At 35.1% G+C, this 25610-nt stretch overlaps 3 protein-coding genes across 4 annotated transcripts; 1 reads left to right on the top strand and 2 right to left on the bottom strand.

The window, feature by feature from the left end:
• LOC107040574 (WD repeat-containing protein 48) lies at positions 1–8096 on the top strand. The gene is made up of 7 exons (XM_015260706.1): positions 1–600; positions 1251–1680; positions 2896–3377; positions 4026–4609; positions 5098–5289; positions 5366–5612; positions 6477–8096. The coding sequence occupies exons 1-7, from the start codon at positions 553–555 to the stop codon at positions 6537–6539; spliced, it is 2046 nt and encodes a 681-aa protein (XP_015116192.1). The 5' UTR covers positions 1–552; the 3' UTR covers positions 6540–8096.
• LOC107040575 (haloacid dehalogenase-like hydrolase domain-containing protein 2) lies at positions 7428–11380 on the bottom strand. 2 transcript variants are annotated; one of them, XM_015260707.2, is made up of 4 exons: positions 11204–11380; positions 10011–10310; positions 9260–9470; positions 7428–8803 (listed from the first exon to the last, which is right to left on the bottom strand). In XM_015260707.2, exons 1-4 carry the CDS (start codon positions 11296–11298, stop codon positions 8630–8632), a joined length of 780 nt encoding a protein of 259 aa, XP_015116193.1. In that variant the 5' UTR covers positions 11299–11380; the 3' UTR covers positions 7428–8629. The 2 variants fall into 2 exon arrangements, with proteins under 2 accessions (XP_015116193.1, XP_015116194.1); XM_015260708.2 differs by having other exon boundaries at positions 10011–10190.
• Positions 11381–15621: 4241 nt separating this feature from the next.
• On the bottom strand, positions 15622–24197 carry LOC107040536 (venom acid phosphatase Acph-1). The gene is made up of 7 exons (XM_015260656.1): positions 23905–24197; positions 21444–21551; positions 18547–18812; positions 17868–18024; positions 16488–16611; positions 16045–16259; positions 15622–15940 (listed from the first exon to the last, which is right to left on the bottom strand). Exons 1-7 carry the CDS (start codon positions 24001–24003, stop codon positions 15683–15685), a joined length of 1227 nt encoding a protein of 408 aa, XP_015116142.1. The 5' UTR covers positions 24004–24197; the 3' UTR covers positions 15622–15682.
• Positions 24198–25610: the final 1413 nt, after the last annotated feature.

The following is a 25610-nucleotide window of genomic DNA, read 5'->3' as shown; positions in this document are numbered from 1 at the left end:
AAACTTCTCAGAGTGGTCACTCCAGGTCACTCTATGTCCAACCTCGAGAAAACAATTAAAACCCGGCAAATGCGCAAATATCAATCGAATGATTTTTCGTCGATCGAATGAGAAGAGCCTCGAGTTGAACATTAACTCCTTGTAAATCATCGGATATTCATGGTAACATTCGGAATGGAGGGGGCACCCTCATGATAATTCGCACCATAATATCGCCATTTTTTTGGCATTCCGGTGAAATTGTCAACACGATTTTTTTACATACCTCGGGAATGAGTTAAAAATCACGGATTTCGGGCGCCGAGGACCACGTCCTGCTGTTTTTGAATAGTTTATCAAGTGTTGGCGTGTGTGTGAGTGACTGTGAGGGAAAGAGGAACTATCAAACCGGCACTGGAACTTTCATATCCGAGTCGAGGGTCATTTGTTAATTGGCGATGGTCGTCGTGCGTTTGTTCGTTGTTGCTCCGAGGGGATAGGAGTTGTGGAGTGCATGTTGTGTCAAGCCATATGTCGTGGCTTTTGTAGTGGGATTCAATCTAGTGGATTTCGATGGCTGCACACAAGACAGGTGGGCAGAACGCCCGGAAGAAAGTTCAGGTGAGATTGTTGATTGAGGATGAGGGGGAATATTCAACGTTTTTAATCGGCTGTAACTCGAGATCGGCAGAGTGAAATGTCAGGATTTTTTTTACATTTTCAAGGTATTTTCATACATTTAAAAATGAGATTTGATTCATCCAAATCGCATCGTTTGCTCTGGAGATATTCACCATCGAAGGTAGAAGAAAAATTTGTCAATTTAGCTTACTGATGATTGTTGATTGTGTTGATGGAATTTATGACTCATTTTAATGTTTTATAATTGGAGATCGGTAGAGTGAAATTTTGGGATTTTTTTTTCATTTTGACGATAGTTTTTCAGAGTTCAAAATGAAATGTAGCTCGACTGAATCGTATCGTTCGATTAGAAGATATCACTGATTTCTCCTAATCTCCCCTGATCAACAAAAAAGACAAAATGAGATAAATCCAACCTCCTTTCATCATCAATAACTAAAGAACGGCTGAGTGAAATTTCCAGATTTTTCTTTCATTTTCAAGGAGTCTTCATAAACTTAAAAATGAGCTTCGATTCACCCAAATCACATCGTCTGCTCCGGAGATATTGCCGATTTAAGACAGACCGAAATTCTACCAGTTGTGTTTATTGATGATTGTTGATGCTATTGATGAAATTTATTCCGCAGGTATCGATGGTAATTCGTGATGAAGTCGAGAGAAGACACCGTGCAGGGGTGAATTCCCTCCAGTACGACGCAGTCCTGCACAGGCTGTACTCAGCCGGTAGAGATAGTATTATTAGAATATGGAATTGTAAGAATATGAAGGAGCCGTTCATTCAGTCGATGGAGCACCACACGGACTGGGTGAATGATATTGTTCTGTGCTGTGGGGGGAAGAACCTCATATCGGCGAGCTCGGACACGACCGTCAAGGTGTGGAATGCCCACAAGGGGTTCTGCATGTCTACGCTGAGAACTCATAAGGATTACGTCAAGGCTCTTGCCTATGCCAAAGACAGGGAGCAAGTGGCCAGCGCTGGATTGGACAGGCAGATCTTTCTCTGGGATGTCAATACCCTGACTGCATTGACTGCCAGCAATAATACTGTCACGAGTAAGTGGGGGAGGTGGTGGAGGAGGAGGGAATCTATCTGAAATTTTTTAATTAGAGAGTCATTGATAACTTTATTTCATTTGTTTTTTAATTTAGCTTAAGGCCCGGGTGTACTATCTTTCGAACGTTATCTCGATGTTTTTGTTCATCTTTCGTCATCTGAAATTGTCAATCAAGTCCCGCATCATGCAGAAGTGTTGCAAAATTATGAATGAATAATAAAAAAAAATAGAAAAAATTCTCAATTTTTTCAAAGAGCATTTTTAATTTATATTCATAATAAGTTGAATAACAAGAAGTTGAAAAATGTATCTGATTTACGGTGACAAATGACGGCCTGTCACCCAGTATCATGCAGGGGGAAGACTGATTTCGTAAATCGTTTCCACACTGCACAGAGACATTTATTACGGAAAAGGCTCTTTGAAAAAAGTTGTAATATTTTGGAGAATTTTTAAATCACACTTTTATCACATAAAAATGGCAGATGACTACATACCACTGTTTTGAAAATTGAAATACCTAGCTGTCACTCCCCATGAGGAGATTCCCACTTTTTTCAACTCATTCTGAATCTCAATTAAAAACGCTCTTTGAAAAAGTTCAGAATTTTTTCAATTTTTTTAATCATTCTGTCAGAATTTTCGGGAATTTCTACACGATGTACCACTCAATTGACAATTTTGGATTACGAAAGATGAAAAAAATGCAGATAACATTCGAAAGATAGTACACCCGTCCTTAATTGAAGAATCACATTCAGATCTTTATAATAAATTGTTAAATTCAGTAGCGAAGCGGTAAACCGAGTTAAATCGATTTTGCCTATTGGTCAGTGTTTGGCGAATATCTCGGAATCTAAAAGAGATAGAAAATTTTTTGTCATAACCTTTTTTATAGAGCCAATTAAGAGTTATAAAAAAGGTCATAAGAAAAATTTTGTTATCTCTCTTAGATTCCGAGATATTCGTCAAAAACAGGCCAAAAGTCGAAATCGACTTGACCCGGTTTACCGCTTCGCTGCTGAATTACAATTGCGAATTAAAAATTATTTCCAAATTTAATTAAAAACTATATTTATTTGCCACATGTATACCCTCTCGGGCCTTTACATTTACAAAAGCAGTTAATTAAAAACTAAGGAACTTTGATTAATCTATGGTAAACTACTTCTAAAATTGCTCACTAACAATTCTTGTCGATCCCTGCTTTCAGCTTCTTCACTAGCCGGAAACAAAGATTCCATATACAGTTTAGCCATGAACCCCCCAGGCACAGTAATCGTCAGTGGTAGCACAGAGAAGGTGCTGAGGGTGTGGGACCCCAGAACGTGCAACAAACTTATGAAACTTCGTGGTCACGCTGACAACATAAAAGCCCTCGTGTTGAATCGCGATGGGAGTCAGTGTCTGTCGGCGAGCTCCGATGGTACAATAAAGCTGTGGTCATTGGCTCAGCAAATGTGCATACAGACATTCAGAGTGCACACTGAGGGGGTCTGGGCCCTGCTGGCCACGGACACATTCAGTCACGTCATATCAGGGGGACGGGACAAGAAAGTCATAATGACGGAGCTGAGGAATCCCGATAGGTACACAGTCATCTGCGAGGAGAGGGCGCCCGTTCTGAAGATGGTTATGACGCCCGATCAGTCGAGCATCTGGGTTGCCACCAGTGAATCCACTATTAACAATTGGGTAGGCATAACTGTTATTGATAATTTATTAATATTTTTCTGGAGAATTGGGGAGGAAAATTGAGTTATAGTGACTGAATATTTAATTCAATTCAATTCATTTATTGCTTATTGGGAGAAAAACTCTCCCATCGTAAGGGGGAACCCAGGGACCCCCATCAATATCAAATTTCTGTAATATTACAAGGGTTTGACCCTTACGTTATTGAAGGTTTAAAATATGTTGGTTCAATATTCTCTCAAACTCCAATAATAATTTTGACCGGTTTTAATAGTTAATAACTCGAAATTGGTAGAGTGAAACTACACAATTTTTTTTTCATTTTGAAGGCATTTTTTCAAACTTTAAAATGAGCTCTGATTCATCAAAATCGTACCATTTGCCTAGGAGATATTCCCGGTTAATCAGACTCTCTTCGAAGTGAGAATTAAGGGAGAATGAGGTGAACTAATTTTGTTTCATCTCTAATAAGTCAAGAACGGCAGAGTGAAATTTCCAGTTTTCTTTTTCATTTTCAAGGTTTATTTCTAAACTTTAAAATGAGGTGTGAGTCATCCAATTCGTACCATTCGTTCGGAAGACATTCCCGATTAATTACAAATTGAGAAAAAAAATTTTCATTATCGTTCATTGATGGTAAATTTCCAGTTGATAAATCAGAAAGACTGGCAGTGCGGTGACTACTGCGTAGACACAGCAGGTGGTGGTGCAGGTGGAATGGTCCCCCGAAGTACGGAGCCCATGCAGAGAATACTCGGTGGTCCAGCAATAAGACATCACGTAATTCTCAACGACAGGAGGTACGTCCTCACTAAAGACACCGAGGAGAATGTCGCCCTCTACGACGTCCTCAAGGCCTGCAAAGTCGAGGATCTTGGACGAGTGGATTTCGATCAGGAAGTGAAGAAACGGAACAAAATGGTCTACATCCCCAGCTGGTTCAACGTCGACCTGAAAACAGGAATGCTGACCATTCACCTGGCACAAGACGAGAACGATTGCTTCTCGGCATGGGTGTCAGCACGTGATACCGGGATTACTGATAATGACAGTGTCGATCAAAAAGTCAATTATGGAAATTTACTGCTCCAAGCACTCCTCGAACACTGGTGGAAACCCATTCATGCGGATGAGGAGAACGAGGCGAATAGCAATGATGGAACTGGACAGGCACATTCTAGGGATGGAAATCCTTATTTCTCGGTTCCTGGACATACGCCTGTTATATTCAGGTAGAAATTCACGAAATTTATCATGAAAATTGAGGGGAAAATTGGGATATTGTGATATTTTTTTAATTTTTTTTTTCGAGGCCATTGTCGCAAATTAATGAATTCTATTTGTTTATTTTTGCTTTTGAAAATCGAATGATGTAGATTTTCGCTATTTCATTCCATCAAAATAGAAAATAAAATAGTCTTAACTATTTGAAAATAAAATAGTGTTAACTATTTGAAAATAAAATAGTGTTAACTATTTAATTTCAGTATTTTAATGAATATAAAATGCAAAAATCGTGGAAAAAGTCCAGGCTACTCAATTTTTGTTTATTCAGTTTCTTTTAAAAAATCAATTAATGAACTGTTACATGAAAATCGTGGAGAAAAATGTATCAAATTGTTTATTTATCACCATGCAATATTGATTGGATTATTTTTTTCGAGTTTATCATCTCAAATTAATTCAATCGATTTTCTCAATTTCTTCATTTCGATTCCAGTGAAGTGGGTGGAAAAACTCTCTACAGATTACTAGTGCGAGACGCTGCTGGTGAAACAGAAAGAGCACTTCTAAACGAAACAGTGCCATCGTGGGTAGTTGATATCGTTGTAGATAAAAATCTGCCTAAATTCATAAAAATTCCGTTTCATCTCTCGCCCCATCCGTCTTCCGGCTTCAAAAATTGTAAAAAGTACGTATAAATTCGCTCGTTAATTCGTTCATCCGACATTATCGAATGACTAATTTTTTCAATTTAATTCTCGCAGGGATCGATTGATTGCTAACGACTTCATACAAGTTCGCAAAGTCGTTGAGCATGTTTATGACAAGGTTCTGGGGGCAGGGAGTGACTCTGGTTCAGTCGCTGGTGGTGGGAACACGGTATCTGGGGGCTCACCAGCTGGAGATCGTGCTAATACTGATTCCAATGCTGATAACTCGTCACTTGCTGAGGAAAAGGTGGAACTTCTCTGTAATGATCAAGTGTTGGATCCTTCGATGGATTTACGAACGGTGAGAATGAAATAATGTCATTATTTTGGCTACGCATGATGAATTATTGTCTTATTTTTATCATTATTATTTTACTCATGTCTGAATACAATTAATTGAGTTATTATTTTACTCAATTAATTCAATACAATTAATACAATTAATTGAGTTATTATTTTACTCAATTAATTCAATACAATTAATACAATTAATTGAGTTATTATTTTACTCAATTAATTCAATACAATTAATACAATTAATTGAGTTATTATTTTACTCAATTAATTCAATACAATTAATGCAATTAATTGAGTTATTATTTTACTCAATTAATTGTTTTCAGAGATGAGTAAAATAATATTGAATAGTTCACTGAATTTAATTAAAACCAATTTATGAAATAATATTTGAATAGTTGGTGACAATGTTTTGAATGTTTTGCATTCCATGCGAATAATTTAGAATTTTTTAGAGTCATGAGAGAGTTTAATGATGATGATATTTCATATGTGGAAACGTATTTCATTTGGTATTTTATTATTTCATTGAATTAGGGAAATAAATTTGGCAATGGAGCTAGATAAAATGGCATTTGTGGTTGTTCTTTTTAACAAGCCATCACATTTGGAAGAGAAAAAATATTGGAGTTTTCATTGAAACCTTAAATTCCTTCAGGAAAATTCCAGTAAATATATTTTTGAATGTTCAATCAACTGAAAATTCAGCGCGTAATTCCCGTGTTAGCCGCTCAAAACTTTACAATTTCATTGAATTTCCAGCGCTAATGTCTCTCTCCTAAAAATTACTAGTCGACTGTCCATGGACTTTCAATTTTTTTCCAACGTATCAATGTTTTTTGCACTGAAAAATCAATTTCCCTTCTAGGTCAAGCATTTCATTTGGAAAAACTCAGCAGATCTCACACTCTACTATCGTCCAGTCAAATAGTTAGGATTGCGAGTAACAAGCAACGGTCCTCTGAAGTGTGCCTGGTTCTGTGCCGTGGCCAAGTGATAAAAAAAAAACACGTGAAAAACAAGAGAGAATGAACGTGAGTAATTGGACGATGAGTTTCGTCCGCAGTACGCCTCAATGTTGCCAAAAAAAACAAAACTACAAAAGAATGGATGAGAAGTGTTCAGAAAATAGCGAGAGTTATTTTCCACGAACGAAGCCATGGGTATCCAGATAATGATTTATTTTTAACTGGAATATGTTCCGATGAGTCTAGCGATACATTACTAGTTATCATTAGTAAAAAGTCATTGAGTGTTGTTGTTGAGACGATTTTGAGTGACAAGGAACACTAGGGAACATGCTTCGAAATACTATTTCTCCAATATTTCTACCGATTATCGTGAGGCATAAGGGAATTAATCAAGTAGGTAATTATCGCCGGCTCAGTTATATCAATGTAGACATTGAGAATGCATAATTGGAACGTGTGCTGGATTTTTAAACCATTTATCATCTGGGATTGGTGGGTGATTGGTGATTGCTAGACGTTCTGTCATCTCCATTATGAGTTTATATTCGTCGTATCGTACTGTAAATATCCATCGTTTTCGCTGATTTTTTGGGGGGGAGCAGCTCTGAGTCGTGGGAACGCAAGCATTTTCCAAGGGAAAAACCTTCGGTGAATTGATTTCAAGACTCCACAGGTCGAAATGTGGACTGGTGGGTTGAGGTTTTTCATGTGTTGTGGGGAAAGTGGGAAATTACTTTGTATTTTCAATATTTTAGGGGTTTTGCAGTAAAAATTGATGGAAATTATTAAACATGGATTTTTTATTTCGGTTAATTATGAGAAATTTATTATAATTTCTGCGTTGTGAATTGTAATATTTTTCGGTTTATAATTTCGTTCAATAAAAAAAATTCATTCAATTATTTCTGACAAAATATTGCAGTCAATTTTTCTTCATTTTGCCATTTTGTGAAGGCACGGAGAATTTTCTCGCCCCAATTTTCTCATTTTTTCGGCATAAAGTACATATGGGAATCCTCAATTCCGCCCAGAACTCATAAGTCTCATAAATCATGAAGGAAAGAGAAAAAAAATTGAAAATTTTTTAGAGTAGTTCCTTGAGAATGATAAAAAAATTGCGCAATACGAGCGCAATTTTCCTACTCCTTCACTATTTGTCTTCCGAAATTGAGAATCAATGATACCATTAAGTTCAATGTTCTTTATTTCCGCATACTGTCGCACCGCGAACTCTCAATCGTCGAAGATGTGAATTTTCATTTACTGGTTTGTCACAGAGCACAACTTGATTGATTTCACATGCTTATCTCCTAGGCTGGGCAAACGACTTTTTGTGAATATAATTGCCTCTGGCCTAAGGCAGTGTGAGAATAAATCTGATGGGGAAATGAGGAATATGTCAATTCACTAGTTATTGAACATTGTCTGGCAGCCAAATTTTACTGAGATGAGAATATTGTAATCAGAAAAACCTCATACTTGATCGACTGAACATAATAAATATGAATTCACTGGTATTTTACTGCGTTTATTCGATTTTTTGGGGTATGAAAATACTTTAATTAACGGAATAGTTTTATAATTTCATGGAGAGTAATTTTAGTTCTAGGTATTTGACAGCATGACACGTTTTTGAATGCATTATTATGAGGCAATTCTAGAAGAACCTCATATTTGATCGACTGAACATAATAAATATAAATTCACTGATATTTTTTGAAGTAGAAAAACTATTTTAATTAAGGAAATATTTTTTATTCACAGAGCTTCAGAGACATTAATATTTAATCATGGGATGATCAATCACCAGACATTAATCTCGACATTTTTGCAGTAATTTGAATTTTTCCTAGAGAATTTCATGAAGAATAATCGCAGTTTTAATTCTTTGACATCGTTTCACCCTTTTCAATTCATAAAAATGAGATAAAATTAGGGAATAATCCCTGATAACTACATTTTTAATATGAACTGGATCTCCATGATTTCCATAAATCGTATTCAATTGTTTCCAATAAATGGGGGGATGGGATAAAATGAACTCGATGTATTACGCCTCTGAGAATTCTTTGAGGAGTTCGTCGACAGCTTCGACGAAGGATGGAATAACTTTGGCTGGTGGTGGAGATATTGATGCCTCATCCCCAGGACGATATTTCCCAGTCTGCACTAGGAGGCCTCGGATACCTGCTGCTTGGGCTCCAGCAACATCGTCCCTTACATCCTTGTAAATATGAATATTTCATTTTTATTCGGCTTGGAGAATTATTTGAGACCAGAGCTGGGCACTATTCAATGAAAATTAAATGGCATTAGTAGTTCGAATCATTTCTCTGAATATTATTCACTCTTTTCTCACTGTGGAACTAAAAATAAATTAATTCACGGTTTTGTTTCATTAGTAAAAAATGACGTTTGTTGTTGAAAATGTCTAATAATTCGTGGAAAAATTCAAAACTCTATCCAAATAATGAAATGAATATATTTCAAGACATTAACACTACCCAATAATTTGAAATAATATTTTTCTGAGTTTAAATATTTATAAATATTTCAAGTAACAATCGAAATGATTGAGAATTCAAATGTTTAAAATGAAATTTCATCCAGTTCTGTTTAAGAATGATTAGGGATCGTTAATAATTCAATATTTGATTGAATAAATATCGCAAGGACTCACATCCCCTATCATGACAGCTTCTTGAGGGGGAATTCCCCCCAGTGCAGCTTCGAAAAACCCTTTCGTCGGTTTTCCAATTACTTCTGCTTTGACATTCGCTGAGTACTCCAAGCCTCTGATGAAGGCACCAGGTCCCAGGGCGAGGCCATCCCCGCGTTTGTAATACCGCCCCTCGTGGATGGCGATTAGGGACGCCCCTTGCAACAACAGCCTAAAGCACATTTATACAGTTGAATTGAAGATGCTAATGTCTGATTAACTGCGCACAATTCGAAAAATTAAAAAATCAATTAAAATCGAGGGGCAAAATTCGTAGGTCTGAATACGAATTTCGATATTGAAACTTCAGAAAACATTTAAAAAATGTGAAAAAATTAGCATGAGTTAAAGTTATAAATTGCAAATTATTGAATTTAAATGATTTTTTTTAACGTAATGGATTTATTAATACGTTAATAAATTATTAAGTTGATTACTGAGTTAATTACTTCATGAATGCAGTAATTTATTAATGCATTCAATGTATTTATTAGCACATTAATAAATTATTACATTCATTCAAGTAATTTCACAGTTAAAAAATTACAAATTTTACTTTTGGAGGAAAATGGATGAAATAATTTAAAAGGCATTCACGTGCTTTACTGCTGAAAATCCTGGAATTCCATTGAATTTTCGGTTAAATTCGAAATTCCATGATTTTTCCGCCTATTCATGAAATTCTAATTTTTATTTATCAGCGAATTGTTACCTAAACGCTTGATTCAACTCGTCGTAATGAAATTTCTTCGGCGCCAGTCCGACAACGACTGCAGTGAATTCCCCATCGGGATTCTGCAGATCCTGAAAATCCTCCATGGCCGCATCGTCAATCATGAGGAATGGATTGAGTTTGCGAGCCTGTATGACCTCTCTCGCCGCCGCCAGCGAACTGAATATTTCATCTTTTTTAATATCGAAGCCGAGTTTATTCAATCGATCGTAGAGACATGACTTTGATTCTTTCGTTGTGTTCGTTACGAATTTAATTTTCGTGTCGGTGGCACGAAGTCTGGAATTGAAGATTTTCATGACATTAATTCAGTAGCGAAGTGGTAAAAGGAGATAAGTCAATTTTGACTATTGACCCGTTTTCAATCAATATCTCGGAATCTAAGGGAGATAGTGAATTTTTTGTTATGACCTTTTTTGTGGAGCAGATTGAGTGCTACAACAAATGTAGTTATGAAAATTTCGCTATCTCCCTTAGATTCCGAGATATTGATTGAAAACTGGTCAATAGTCAACATTGACTTATCTCCTTTTACCACTTCGCTATTGAATTTATTGTGATTTAATTTAGTGATCGCTGTTTAAGATTATTCTTCTATCGTGTCAAAAACGGATGTCAATTGCATGCGTTGAAGTCATAAATTACAAATTATTGAATTTAAATGATTTTTTTCAACTTAATAATTTATTAATGGATTTAATCTATTTATTAATACATCCACTCGATTAAAACTCGATTAGATTCGGAATTCTAATTTTTTTCTCAATTTAATTATCGTTTTGTTTTTTCAAAGAAGAAATGTTTAAAAATCAGGATTCAACCCAGTGTCTTATGTGAAAATCAACATTTCCATTGTAATCAAAGATTAAAATCTGATGTTTTCTTCATTAGATGTGAAAAAATCAAGAATTTTTTTGACACCTCATAAAAAAAAATCCACCGTTTTGCAAACAAGTTTTATTATTTATTTATAAGAGGGAAATGTTTGAAAAAATATCAATATTTTGCGAAATTTAATCTAGATAATACTGACTGGGTATGAATTACTTCAAATTTTTTCCATGCAATTTAGTTGAAAAATGTAAAATCTGAAAATATCCGAAAGTACAGCGTGGTCCGGCCGAAGGGTAGAGCTCCTTTAAACGAAACCTTAAGGTCATATGATCGCCTACCGTTTCAGGGCATTGACAGCCCCCGGAACCACAGAATCATCAATGTGCAGAGTTCCACTGAGGTCAATCAACACAGCTCTAATTTTATTCACCATGACGAGCCCCAAAACTAATTCCGAAAATTATCAGCAACACACAGCAAAGACGAGAACAGGAGATGTCTCAGGGCTTTTGACAAGCAACAATAACCACATGTGTTTGTGCAGTCGGACGTGCAGTTTCGTCGAGATTTTACTGGCTGCAGACAACTTACCATCGGTCTGAAGTCACTCGTCTCTACTTTATCGCGATCAAGGGGGGAATAATTCGTCTGTTTCGGGGCACTCTCTACAAGCTCATCAGTTTGAATTTTGACATTCGATTCACGTGAATGTTTTGTCGATTTAAATGAAAGGTGGAAGACAAAATTATCGGTTTCGATCAGCAGATGTCATTCTTCATTCCTCCCAATCACTCAATCGAATGAATTTCGAAAAATCTCGATTAGTTTTGTTTGTGACAAACTTTGTTTTTGAGTCAATCCCTGCGTGAGTGAGTGATACAGGTGTGACTTTACCTGATGCATCGGTCCAGAGAATGTGACAGTTCAATCAAAGTATTTCAAGTGGAGTTGATAACAAACGTGGAATTGAGTGAGTGAAAAAAACTGTCGATTGAATTAACATCTAGTGGTGGAAATAAAAGGGTTGAGTGGAGGTGTTGAAATGTGATGTGATTATCTACAAGCTCAGCAGTTTGAATTTTAACATTCGATTCACGTGAATGTTTTGTCGATTTAAATGAAAGGTGGAAGACAAAATTATCGGTTTCGATCAGCAGATGTCATTCTTCATTCCTCCCAATCACTCAATCGAATGAATTTCGAAAAATCTCGATTAGTTTTGTTTGTGACAAACTTTGTTTTTGAGTCAATCCCTGCGTGAGTGAGTGATACAGGTGTGACTTTACCTGATGCATCGGTCCAGAGAATGTGACAGTTCAATCAAAGTATTTCAAGTGGAGTTGATAACAAACGTGGAATTGAGTGAGTGAAAAAAACTGTCGATTGAATTAACATCTAGTGGTGGAAATAAAAGTGTTGAGTGGAGGTGTTGAAATGCGAAAAATGCAGGAGAGCCTGTGAATGAGCGTCAAGGCTGGGAAGCATGATGTAATGGTGAGTAGACTGCAAAAATTTACCGATACATGTGTTCGGAGGTGATTCATAGGGGAAGGGATTGGGTGTAATATTATTTATTCATTCATTTGACGCTTCCCACGCAGAGAGAACAATTATTCCGCTGTTCTATTAACGTTTACTATCATTGACTCGCCTCCCTCTCCCGTTAAACATGAATGTAGGAGGACAAATGTTTATTTTATAATCAATTTTTTAATTGATTTTACCCTTCTAATGCACTAATTCTCATGGAGATATCGACAGAAATTATAGTCACAATTATCAAAATAATTAATCTCGATGTTGAAAATTCTTCTGGTGGAGAATGAAGTTTAATTTTTATATTTAAATTTTTATTAAGATTTGGGTTGGGCATGAGGAGAGGAATTAATTATTGTAAAAACAAAGAAATTTCACGGACTTTTCGGTAAGTTATCTTGAGAAGATGGAAATCCAGGGGAAAAATTAAGGGAATGCATAAATTTCAAGTGAAGATAACTCCAAAATTTTCCAACTTGATTTTTGAATTGAACAACGAGAATATTAATTATAAAATTGAGATAAATTTCTCAAATTCGTCCTAATAATTCTCACTGAATAATTAATAAGATTCCTCTAATTAAGAATGAAAATCGGTTTACCTGCATCAATTCTCATTAAATTTTCGGATAGACGTGATGAAAAAAATCTAATCACTGTACCCAACCGTTAAAACACAACAAAATCTCATAGACATTTCAGTAAACTATCTTCAGACGACGGAAATTTGGATGAAAACGCACGAAAAAATTTTCCTAGAAAAACCTATGGAATTCGCTGGACAATTCTATTGAAATGGCCAATAGAAAATATTCTATCGACGATTTCTCTATAACTTATTCTATTGAAATAATTTCTACAGAATTTCCTCGGCTCAAATTTCCTAACTTTTCCTAAGAGAAGAAAAGAAAGGATGAAAAAAACTTGGAAAATTTGAGGCGAGAAAATTCTATAGAAAATATCTCAATAGAAAAAAAATCGAATTCTATTGATTTCATTTTTTTAAAATCGACCAAAAACTATTAGAAAGTTCAATAGAATCTACCGAATTCGCTAGGTTTTCCTATTCAATTTTTTCCAATGTGAAGCCAAGAGAATGCCCGAATCTCAACTGTAAATGAGACCAAAATATCCCACATAATAACAATTTCCAACTGTCAAATTGAGACGAATGTCCCAAATATCTATCAATTCTCCCTGAATAATTTAAGCTAAACCCCCAGTCACCCCCGTCTCCATCAAAATGTGACTTTCCAATGAAAAAATTTCCCGAAATGTCAGCGGAAATATCCGTTGTTAAAAAAATTTCCTCCGCGGACGCATTAAAACTCTACGGGAATTGAAATTCTCCGCTTTTTCGGGTCAAAGGATTTACTCAATCCCTGAAAAACGTTCCGCTTATCTCAGCGTCTTTCATATCTCGCGAAGGCGGCGTATCATTCTCCAAGGGAGACATTACCTGAAGAGGTGATGGGGCGGGGGTGGGGGCAATAGAAAAAAGTGCAGCTTTGTGACTACCCGAGATGCTCGCACCTCAGCAATTCTACCTGTTGCTAAGAGAATATTTTTTTGTCCCGTCGCACCTCGAGAACTGAACAGAATTGTTTTTCATTAAGGGAAAGGTTAAATGGCGGTGAAATATAATGTTGCTCACTGTAACGATCTGCTAAGTGTTATTGGGGTAAACGAGGTTCTTGAACTCTTCACCTCGCGGTTGTAGAAAATATAGGAATCGATCTGAATTCTATCTATATCGCTGCATTCGGCCGTTCAATACTCTAATTTAACTTGGACGGGGGGATTTATTTTTGAATGATTGGTACCGGTGGATTATTCACTGGTGAAAAATTGCGGGTGAAATTTCGAATGGGAAAATTGAGGGGAATTGTCAAGGTTTGGAACTGCATCTTTCGTATTACAGCCCTCTCAGAAAACTCTAGGAAAAATTCTTTTTTTTTTCGAGAAGAATCTAGAAAATTATCTAGAAAATTGTTTTCTAGAGAATTCTCGGATTTTCGGAATAATTCAGTAGCGAAGTGGTAAAACGGTTCAAGTCGACTTATCTCCCAGTTGAGTTTTTGAGGAATATTTCCGAATCTAAGGGAGATAGCGAAATTTTCGTAATTATATTTGTCGTAGGTCTCAATCGGCTCTACAAAAAAGGTCATAACAAAAATTTTGCTATCGCTCTTAGATTCCAAAATATTCATTGAAAACTGGCCAATAGTCAAAATTGACTTGAACCGCTTCACCACTTCGCTACTGAATTCAAGAAAATTCATCCCACTTCCCTTATTTTTTAATAATGATGAGTATTGGTCGTGTCTCTTTGTACAGTAAAATAATTCATTCATTTTTTACTTATCATATCAATTTTTTTATGCATCACTCACTTTCATAGTGCACTCATGAGTGTATAAAATTTATTTCATATTTATGAAACTACTTCATTGACTCAACAATGCAACGATCGAGTCGATAAAGTAGTTTCATAGATAAAAATTAATAATTGAAGGAGAAAACACAATTCTAAAAGTTCGTACAGTCAAAGGGGTTCCGTTTCCCCTTAAGGGTGCCAAGTGAATTTGAAAAAAGATTCAAAAAAAATTTTTTCTTTCTCCCCATCATTGGAGAAATATGTATTCATCCATCCGACGAAATTTCAAACCCGCAACCGAAACTAGACATCGAGAAAATAAATGCGGAAAATCCTCTATTTCGCGTGACGAACCTCGAGAAATCGTGGGATCAAATGGGTACGGCGGGTTGAAATATCTCTCTTATTCACCCCGGTACCCCATTGTTTTTTGTCGCCATCACATTGAACACATCATTCCCCATATCTTCAAATTTTTTCAAATTTTTCTTGAGTTCCTAGGGGGTTGAAACGTCAATTTAATCAAAACTCCATAAGAGGCCGTGTACAAGACTGATTTTGTTTATGTAATTTCTCGATATCCATAAGTTCTAAAATTTTAAAATTGTCACCGATGTTCACCACCTGTCTAATAATAGGGGAGGGTGGGGCAAAACGGCCCCCCTTCAATTGTCAATAACTTGTGAATGACATTGTGAAAATTCCCAGTTTCAACTTCATTTTGAAGATAATTTTTCATTCTTCAAAACGAGCTCTAACTCATCCCAATCGGATTATTGAATCGGAAAATATTGACGATTGAAGGGGGGCCGTTTTGCCCCATCCTCCCCTATTAATTAAAAAAATTATAACTTTGTTGGTGAATGTCAATTTTCAAGGTCATCGCCAAATTCACTTGGCACCCTTAATGGAACATAAAAGAGAGGATAACTAGTGTCACGAGAGTCGAGTACTCCGCGAAGACTCTGTGGCTGGCTGAGCCCTCGGATAGTCGGCGATGCTTTTGGTTTTCATTGTCGTGGTGTGACCAACAGTTGCCCTCCTTTTCGTTAGGTATTACCTCCCGTAAAATGTCGAGAAAGTCGTCAAGGGGACAGAGCTCAGGGCAGCCGGGAATCCGTTGGCTCACCAGATGCTCGGTAATTCCGGTCCACAGGAGTACCTGAAAGGTATTTTCATCTCAAGCTCTGGGTAAATAATTAAAGCGAAGCCGTATGAAAGATTCAGGTTTTAATTTGACGCGGGGCAAATGCTACTTGGATGTACCTTCACGTAGAAGCGTTTCCTTTCGTCTTGGAGGGTCTCGAATATTATTGCTGAGCCGTACAGGGGGATGACGGGGTCGTCGGTGCCCAGAGTTCGCGCCATCGAAACCACGTTCAGCTCGTGGGCAGAGTAGAAGAAAGCCTTTCTAGTGGGTGGATCCAGTCTTTCGGAGCTTAGGGCTCGCATGCTTTCGGTTATTTTCCTCAGGAGAGGACCTGGCATTAGAGAAGATTAGAAATTTTTTGAACGTAAAGGATAAAACATCTACTAGTTTAGATCTTCAAATATTGGGCACTGACGTCAGTGCCAGGATAATGTCCGTCATAAAAATACGGTCTACTTGTGAAAATGCGAGAATTAATAATGCAGTTGTGAGTTGTGAAGCAGTGTTGAGCAGACACAACGAGAAATCTTGTAATTCTAATCTCACTCGTGCAACTTGCCTCCGTTCAGACGTCTGAGTCGCCTCGTGTAGGACCTGAGATGAAAATCCAGGGCCGTGATCTCTTTCATGGGATTTGGATAAACTTTGTGTACCCAGTGCGGGAGACTGAGATTTTGCGCAGCCTTATGGACAAATATTTGGTGTGAAAAATCGTGGGAGGATAGAACGAGTGGGGCGAAATGGACACGTATGATTTTTTTTTAATCTTCATAACTATTTGAATTTTATCATGAAATGAGTTTTTTTTTTTTTTTTTTTTTTTTTTTTTTTTTTTTTTTTTTTTTTTTTTTTTTTTTTTTTTTTTTTTTTTTTTTTTTTTTTTTTTTTTTTTTTTTTTTTTTTTTTTTTTTTTTTTTTTTTTTTTTTTTTTTTTTTTTTTTTTTTTTTTTTTTTTTTTTTTTTTTTTTTTTTTTTTTTTTTTTTTTTTTTTTTTTTTTTTTTTTTTTTTTTTTTTTTTTTTTTTTTTTTTTTTTTTTTTTTTTTTTTTTTTTTTTTTTTTTTTTTTTTTTTTTTTTTTTTTTTTTTTTTTTTTTTTTTTTTTTTTTTTTTTTTTTTTTTTTTTTTTTTTTTTTTTTTTTTTTTTTTTTTTTTTTTTTTTTTTTTTTTTTTTTTTTTTTTTTTTTTTTTTTTTTTTTTTTTTTTTTTTTTTTTTTTTTTTTTTTTTTTTTTTTTTTTTTTTTTTTTTTTTTTTTTTTTTTTTTTTTTTTTTTTTTTTTTTTTTTTTTTTTTTTTTTTTTTTTTTTTTTTTTTTTTTTTTTTTTTTTTTTTTTTTTTTTTTTTTTTTTTTTTTTTTTTTTTTTTTTTTTTCCCTTGAAAATGAGAGTTCATTTTAATATTTGGAATGCACAAGTCTTCCTCTTTGTGATGAGCCTAGACTGAACTCGACTAGTTTGTTTCATAGTTACGAGTATTTCAAAAAATTTCAACTGTCCATTTTGCCAAACTCGAAAAGTTCTGTCTAAAATTGGTGATTAAACCCCAATTCTTCGAGTCTTCATGTTTTCACTGAGAGTTACTGATCAGTCTTTTATAACTTCATAATAATTAATTAAAAATTGAAACTAGTGATTTGCAAATCCACTAAAACAAAAAATATTTAATTTTTAATTCTATTTGAATTTATTCAAATCGATAATTTCAAATAGGATTAAAAAATAAAACTAGTTAAAAACCGGTTAATTGTCAATCAACAAAAAATTATAATCAATTTGTCGATGTACTTCAATATTCTTCAAACTTTTTCGACCGAAAAATATCTATTGAGGTCATAAACTCCGCAATAAAATTGAAAAAGAAATTATGCTAATTTCACATTTGAATTTAAAATGTCAAGAGTGATTATTAAATACCACAATTCATCTTAATATAAGGACATTACCTGTTCCTTGAATAAATTATACAGATAATACACCGCAGACGTTCTGTCAACAGTTTTCCCAGTGTGTACGCTCAAATAATCCATCGGCTCTTTGTATTTTCGTATCATTTCCTGGATGTGATCTTGACTCAGGAAGTTTTTGTATTCCTTTGAGTATCTAGAAATAATTGATGCGGGGTAATAAAGGTTTCAAATTGTAAAGAAAGGGAATGAATTGCAAATTTTACAGTTTTGGTACAAATTACCCTCACGTTAAGTAAATTTTCACTGTTAGTCTCGCACTTTTTTTCCGGATATCGTCAAATTTCCCACGGAGAGAAGTATTCATTTGTGTGTAATTATTACACGTATTTTTGCAACAAATTTTGATAAAAAAGACACCTCTGTGGCTCTGAAATTTGAGGCCCTGGGCTATTTTTAATATTTTAAGCGTGTTCGGGGCAAACTAATAATAAACAATACATTTTTTTGCACTAATTATTCGATTTTACACATATCTAATTAATCTTCAATGTATGAGAAATCTCACTCCAATCGCCCGTGACTGTTAAAACTCATAGTAGTCTCCCCTTAAGATCAGATTTCAGTGATAGAAGTCACTGATGATCAGACTTATTCTAGTCAGCGAAAAATTGATGACATATTGCTGAAAATCTTTTTTCTCTGTGTAATCACTCACTCGGGACAGTGGTGAGGGAAGAGCAGTCCGTCGCGCTCGCTGGGGGTGAACGTGGTGAAGACCGGTAGCCACGGCAGTCTTGGATTCCAGGTTTGCTCTTGTGCCGGCGGAAACAGCCCCGCGAGGACGAGTTGAAGGGACATCTGGGTTCTCGAGAGATCCGTTGACTGCCCGTAGATCAATTCTGGGGTGTAATGTGGACCGAAAAATTTATCGTATCGCTCTCGCAACATTTCACCTATTTTATACTCGCGACGTTTTCCTTCCTGTGGAGATCAGTTGAATTCAGTAGCGAAGCGGTAAACCGGGGTCAATCGATTTTGACTATTGGTCAGTGTTTGACGAATATCTCGGAATCTAAAAGAGATAGAAAAAATTGTGTCATAACCTTTTTTATGGAGCCAATCAAGGGTTATAAAAAAGGTCATGAGAAAAATTTTGTTATCTCTCTTAGATTCCGAGATATTCGTCAAAAACTGGCCAAAAGTCGAAATCGACTTGACCCTGTTTACCGCTTCGCTGCTGAATTGTTAGGGAAAAATTGAAATTTCGTGGACAGTTTAGGAGTCATTTTCAGGGGAGCGATGGTGAATTATATTTGGAGAGGAAAAATCAGGAAATTTTATAGTTTTGAGCAGCGGAGAGACGATGTTTCCCACAATTCCTTGAATATTTAATGAAAACATGAATATTCAGTATTAAATTAGGCTGAATTTTCGATTAATTAAAAATTCAAGAACAGGTTTACCTGAATTCCCTGATTTTTATTCATTTTCATGGAATAATTGAACTGAAATTTGCAGGGGCCACTGATTTTTTAATCAAATTGTGAATTTTTAATGACAACATTCCCTGCAATTTAAAAAAAATCGGGAAATTTCCAATTGAGAGAAGAAATTTGCTCTGCCGGAGAAGTGGGACGGATTTACTTGAAGGAGATAGAATACCTTCATAAAAGAAATTCAATACAGTAGTGAAGCGGTAAACCGAGTTAAGTCGATTTTGACTTTTGATCAGTTTTTGATGAATATCTCAGAACCTAAGAGAGATAGCAAAATTTTTCTCATGACCTTTTTTGTAGAACCAATTAAGGGCTATAAAAAGGTCACGACAAAAAATTTTCTATCTCTTTTAGATTCCGAGATATTCGTAAAAAACTGGCCAATAGTCAAAATCGACTTAACCCGGTTTACCGCTTCGCTACTGAATATCTTTCGCAGAAATTAAATTTCGTCGTGATCATCAGAAATATCCCTAGAAAAATTCGAACTGTTGGCAGGGAAAATATAATCTATTGTACGCCAATCATTTGATCTGAGAGAACTCCATAGGTTTATACCACAGAAACAATACATTGACGAGGAAAGAATATTTTTTTCCCAAAAAAATTGTCCCCCGAAATTATTTAGTTTTGCCAATAACACAGTTATCGGCAAGAAAATTGTAGTTTCCTCTTGAAATTATCATTCGTTCCATGGAAATTATAAGTGTTTATTGGACAAAGATATACACTACTCAATAACATTCACTTGATAAAGCCGGCGCCTCATATAATTCTCTGTAGAACGAGTGTATTTACCCGAAAGACATAAATGTCTCACGAGAACAATTACCACTACGAAAATTATCATGTTTTTCTCCATTAATTTCCATTATTAATCAATTTCCATTAATCCATAAATTCAAGGATATGTTCACCTGACTAAAGAAAAACAAAGTTGTCAAGAACAGTTGTCAATGCGACTTGAATAAATAATAATAAGAAAATGGCTCTGACAGACGGAGGGAAATGACATTGAGGGGATTAACTACACAATTGGATACAAAGAATGTCCCAAAACGGACATTCACAGACTCTGGGTATGAATGTCAGTTCGACTTGAATTGAGACAATTTATCCCCAGGCGGCCACATCCGGACGGCCTGTCAATTAACATAACATAAGTGTCTCATCAGTTATCGTCTCTTCCCGCCCCCCGACGGTTGCGGGCTTAGTTTATATAAGCCAGTCGTTCGATACATTCGACATCGGAGGTGTACATCCACCGAGAGAAACGTTTATTCATGTCAGGTAAATTTGGTGGGGACAAGAATTGAGCCGAAATTTTCGGGCGTTTGTCCGCCTCAATTATTATTGGAGAATTGGAAAATTACTCCTGAAATTCAGGGAAAAACGTCTTGAAATTCTCAATAACAACTCCTTCATGAAGTCTCATGCACAATTCTATGTACTTTTTTAATGTGATGTTCCATTTTGTTGAATAACGAAGATGAATAATAAATTCCATGAGCATGAATAAATTTTTTTTCAGCACACAGAAAAAAGTAAACGTAAATTACGTTTTGATGAGCGTAATTTACGTTTAACAAATAGTAAATTATGATTTTAATAAACGTATTCAACCATTTTCTTAAAAAAAACATCGCGTTTTGCACTTGAAATTGCTTTTTTTCTACATTAGATCATGATTCATTTCAAATCAATTTTTGTCTATTGTATTAGTAACGTAATATAATGAGTTCAGTCGATTTCTTTTCACGATGAGTTGCCTCGGAATATCTTGGAATTAATGAAAATGGCAAAACTACAAAATAATAAAATGACTAAATGTTGTTCAATGACTGCGTAAATTATATTTATGGAATCGTAATTTACGGCGACTTTAAGCGTAATTTGCGCTTCAACTTCAAGCGTAAAACACGTAAAACACTTCAGAAATCATAAAAGGCGACTTCGTAAACGTAATTTATGTTCAGTTAATTAAATTAATTAATTAATTGATTAATTTTCTTGCATCAAATTTTATTGTCTATATTTTTTCTCATCTGGAGTGTGTATACGGTTTTAATATTTCATTTCATTCGTAGAACAAGTGTAACAAAGAGTAAACACTTACATTTGTCAAGCCTCCATTCTCGACGGGAAAATACGAGTGATTGCCCCACGGGTCATTCGGGTAGTTCTGATACTCCTTGTGGGGCACCTTATCTCCATGACGGAACAACTGAATTTCGAGTAATGAAAAAAACGAAGAAATGTATTACAAATTCGTAGAATTCATTTTTTGTCTGCAATCATGGTACCCGAAACGACGAACTGCTATCCCCCATTTCATATAAAACGAGCATTCGCCGGGAGCAAAATACGTATGGGAGCATCCAATAACGAAGAAGTATCGCTAGTAATTACGTTTCTTGCTTGCACAGAGAATGAATTTTTTTTGCAGACTCAATCTATTTTTGCAATAAAAATTTTCAATCTCAGCGCACGCTTCGCGTGTTCGGCGCACAACAATGCATTTTTAATAATTTTTAACAAATTAAAAATAATCTTTTTGGCGCAAGTAAGAGTTGTTTGAGAACTCTGTTATTTTTCTCTCAGTGCAGGAAAAAAGTTTTTCCAGTATCACTTTATCAAAGTGCCAAGGTAATACAGACAGCATCGTTATTTCATTTGATTTATACAAGAGTTTAACAAGAAATCGAACGCAATTGGTGAAATAAGAAATATAATTCAGTTTAACAAAATAATATAAAACAATAAATGACGTACAATAGGAAAAAATGATGTGTAAAATCGTGGATATTGCTTTTTGCCAAAAATATATTTTCAAGATATATCTCATGTATATGTTACATATTATAAACAAATAATATAAACATATACATAAATAAACATAACATATGTTATATATTATTAATTAATAATGATTGATTAATTATTATTTGTTAATAATTGATAATAAATAATGGAATAATATTAATAATTAATAATAATTGTTCGTTATCAATATTATTAATAACAATAATTGATTTATTAAATATTGTTATTAATTTTTTAAATGTTAATTTAGATATCATCAACGAACATATGTTTTTCCTACACGGGCATTTCGGAGGTAAATTGTCATTTTATCACCAAAAATAGCTATTTGAAGACAAAAGCAATTTTCCACTTGATTTTAGTTCGTCTAGATTTATTTCTCGTGATTATTGTGGTTTACCATTTTGTTGCATTATTACTTTGACTAGTATTCAGTGCGACATTGGAACCGTAAGGTTTTCCAAGTTATGGTGTAAACCTTGAAACAACTCCTTTTAACAAGCAGCTATAATCCTCATTATTTTCGCCTCAATGCTATGAATTGACAGGGAATTGGTGGCACGGAAAATCAAGAACAGGATTAAATTTGGAATGGCGCAGGAATCCGCCTGAATATTTCATGAGATGACGGAACTTGGCGGTTAATGCGCGCGTCTATGTTTTCTTCACCGCTGTCAATCGTTTGGAAATTCACGATAAGACAGGCTTTACGGGGTACTTCCCGAAAGTTTTCGCAGAATCACTGCAATGATGCAAGACATTATGCTCTGCGTAGGAATAAATTAGAAATGTAATTTCCCATTGCGCTTTGTTCACGTCAAGTGAGCGGTTTTTGCAATTTGAACGATTAACTGAGGCGCAAGAGTAATTGAGAATTCAAATGCTGGAATTCTTACGATGAACTCAATGCCTTTTTTCTAGAATTTTGTAAAAAAAACTGAAACAAAAAATGAGCTTTTTTAAATTTTTTTCACTTCAATTTGAAGAATAGAAAAAAAAATATGAGCGAAAATTTATTGAAAATCTAAACATTCGACATTTCTGAATCACTCAATGCCTCAATTTTTTTTTATAATTTTGTCAAAACAAATGTTATTGCGTTATAAATAACAAATGTTATTTAAAAAAAAAAATTTTTCCATTTCAATTTGAACAATAGAAAAAAAAATTATGAGCGAAAATTGATTAAAAATCTAAAAAAAAATCAATTTTTGAATTGGAAACTTGTGAAACACTAAATGTCATTTTCTGATTCTATAATTTTTGGAAAAAAAATTGAAGTAAAAAAATGTTTTTTAATACTTCAATTTGAAAAACAGGAAAACAAAATTATAAGAGAAATTTTGTTGAAAATCTAAAGATTCGACAACTTTGAATGGACAATTTCAGATTCACGTGAATAGCAAAGAATTAAAATATCGCCATTTTCACTGGTCTCATAGTATTATTTACTAAAATATTAAAAAATTGTTTTTATATATTTTTAGCCTTTTGTTGTGCCCCAAAAATCACGTGGCTTAAAAATACCGAATATTTACTAGACTTATTCCATTTACTGCCAGAGTTTCGGTAAAAAATCCTCGAAGATAAATCACTGAAATTCAAGGATATTTTGTAGATTTTTTCCTCCACGTAGAATCGATATAAATCATTTTACCGCACGACGGCCGAACTCTTCCCCATTCCTCCCCACAACTCAAAAAAAAAATGAAAAAAAATCGCGAAATAATTTATCTATTGTTCGTAAACCTCACCACATGCAGAAGTTTGACTTCCGGCTCCGCCGCGCTGGATCCAATAAATGCTTGCGACGAAAAAAAACAGAGTAATAAAATAGCCAACTTGATTCCCATGATATCGCACTGGGGGACAATCAATTCACAAAAAGCACTGATTCTCTCCCGGAACTCGCAGAAAAAACCAACGGGGGCCTGTTTCCGCGCTCCCTGCGATACGGAGCAGATCGCTGACGTCGTAGCGCTACGATTTCCACCGATTATCTATTCAGACACCTCAGCCGTCTTCCAACATAATCCGGTGAAAGACAATCACATGCATGGAGAGGGAGGATGAAGTACAACACTTGGGTTTATTTCTTTTATACGTTCGCTTGACCAGCTCACGGCTGGATGTTGTGCTTCTCGGGATCAACCGAAAGGTAGAAATAATGAAGGTCGTGTACACTCATGGCGGGGCGCGGGGCGAATTGTCATGGAGTTGTCCGCATTTCAGTCATAACATTTGAGCATTTGTAGAATTATTCATTTTTCAATTTTCCGGGTGAATGCGGAAAATTTCGCGAGTGAAACGGATCTTTCGAGGTTTTCTACACTGAATTTTGTTATGTATTAAATTCGAATAATTGAAATTGTTTGAAGGCAGGAAATCGATTTCTGGTAAAATTCTGAATATGAAAATTAATTCCTGGCGATTCCGAGCAAACGATTTTTGCGGTGGAAAATTGGTTGTTTATAATTTTTTAAAAATATTCGTAATTTTCAAAAATCGCACATTTTAATTATTAAAATGATAATAATAAAAAATTATCATTTGTTATTGTTTTGATTATTAGATGATATAATCTCACGAGCTAAAAAACATTTTTCACGAGTTACGAACAATATTTTTCATCACAATGTCGCGGAAATTGGACTTTTAGGCACGCGGAGCGTGCCGAAAAGATCACTTTTCGTCACAGCGTGATGAAAAAACATTTTCCTACAACCACATTGCGCTCCGGAATTACGGAAAAGAGACGTAATTTTAATTGAATATTTCTCTCCGTGCGTTCGAATCCAAATTCCCAAAAGAATAAAAATTCCGAAAAAAACGTCAGTCACCGCACGATCCGAGAAAATTGTGATGAGCCTGGCAAATGAAATGTTAATGGCATATTAATAGAAAAACCAGTTTAGCCTCATTTGAAATACTATTCCAGGTACTGCACTCCATCCATGATTTTCACATTCATCACCTGGGATTCCCCCTCGAACCCGTAAAATTCGCGAAAATGATTTACCAATTTCCATTCGCAACAAACAGCGCATTTTCACGATGCTCTACACTTCATTATCATATAAATCATTAACGTATCAGCGAACGACGCTTCCTGAACAAAACATTCCGACATTAACATGAAATCCCAGTGAGGCAATTATTTTCATGAGTAATTTGATATCAATTATCTCAGCATCGCATGCCACCGATGCTTAAGACATTACACTACTGCGCGGATACAGTCTGATGCAATATCCCTTTTATTCTCGATGTTTGTTGACACACTAGTGTCAATGCGCCGATCCATATCGCAGAGTAAATACAAATCATGGAGATAACGGGAGCAGAAATGTGACTAATTGGATTGCGCGAGTGAGGAATTTTTTTTTTCGGGTAGAGGTACGAGTCCGATACGTTCCATCTTTGCATATGTCGATACACTGCGCTGGAGACTTTCCCATTG

This window comes from Diachasma alloeum, unplaced genomic scaffold (genome assembly GCF_001412515.2).
Source record: "Diachasma alloeum isolate Michigan unplaced genomic scaffold, Dall2.0 Dall_scaffold_00338, whole genome shotgun sequence".
Taxonomy (NCBI): domain Eukaryota; kingdom Metazoa; phylum Arthropoda; class Insecta; order Hymenoptera; family Braconidae; genus Diachasma; species Diachasma alloeum.
This window is presented reverse-complemented; position numbering and strand designations above follow the sequence as displayed.

Excerpts from the sequence above, each read along its gene's own strand:
- LOC107040574 (XM_015260706.1), top strand. The coding sequence starts at position 553 with ATGGCTGCACACAAGACAGGTGGGCAGAACGCCCGGAAGAAAGTTCAG. Across the intron at positions 1,681-2,895 it reads CAGCAATAATACTGTCACGA|CTTCTTCACTAGCCGGAAAC; the intron begins GTAAGTGGGGGA and ends CCCTGCTTTCAG. Across the intron at positions 5,613-6,476 it reads CTTCGATGGATTTACGAACG|GTCAAGCATTTCATTTGGAA; the intron begins GTGAGAATGAAA and ends TTTCCCTTCTAG.
- LOC107040575 (XM_015260707.2), bottom strand. The coding sequence starts at position 11,298 with ATGGTGAATAAAATTAGAGCTGTGTTGATTGACCTCAGTGGAACTCTG. Across the intron at positions 10,311-11,203 it reads GCTGTCAATGCCCTGAAACG|ACTTCGTGCCACCGACACGA; the intron begins GTAGGCGATCAT and ends CTTCAATTCCAG. Across the intron at positions 9,471-10,010 it reads GAGTTGAATCAAGCGTTTAG|GCTGTTGTTGCAAGGGGCGT; the intron begins GTAACAATTCGC and ends AATGTGCTTTAG.
- LOC107040536 (XM_015260656.1), bottom strand. The coding sequence starts at position 24,003 with ATGGGAATCAAGTTGGCTATTTTATTACTCTGTTTTTTTTCGTCGCAA. Across the intron at positions 16,260-16,487 it reads ACTCAGACGTCTGAACGGAG|GTCCTCTCCTGAGGAAAATA; the intron begins GCAAGTTGCACG and ends CTCTAATGCCAG. Across the intron at positions 15,941-16,044 it reads GGAAACGCTTCTACGTGAAG|GTACTCCTGTGGACCGGAAT; the intron begins GTACATCCAAGT and ends AATACCTTTCAG.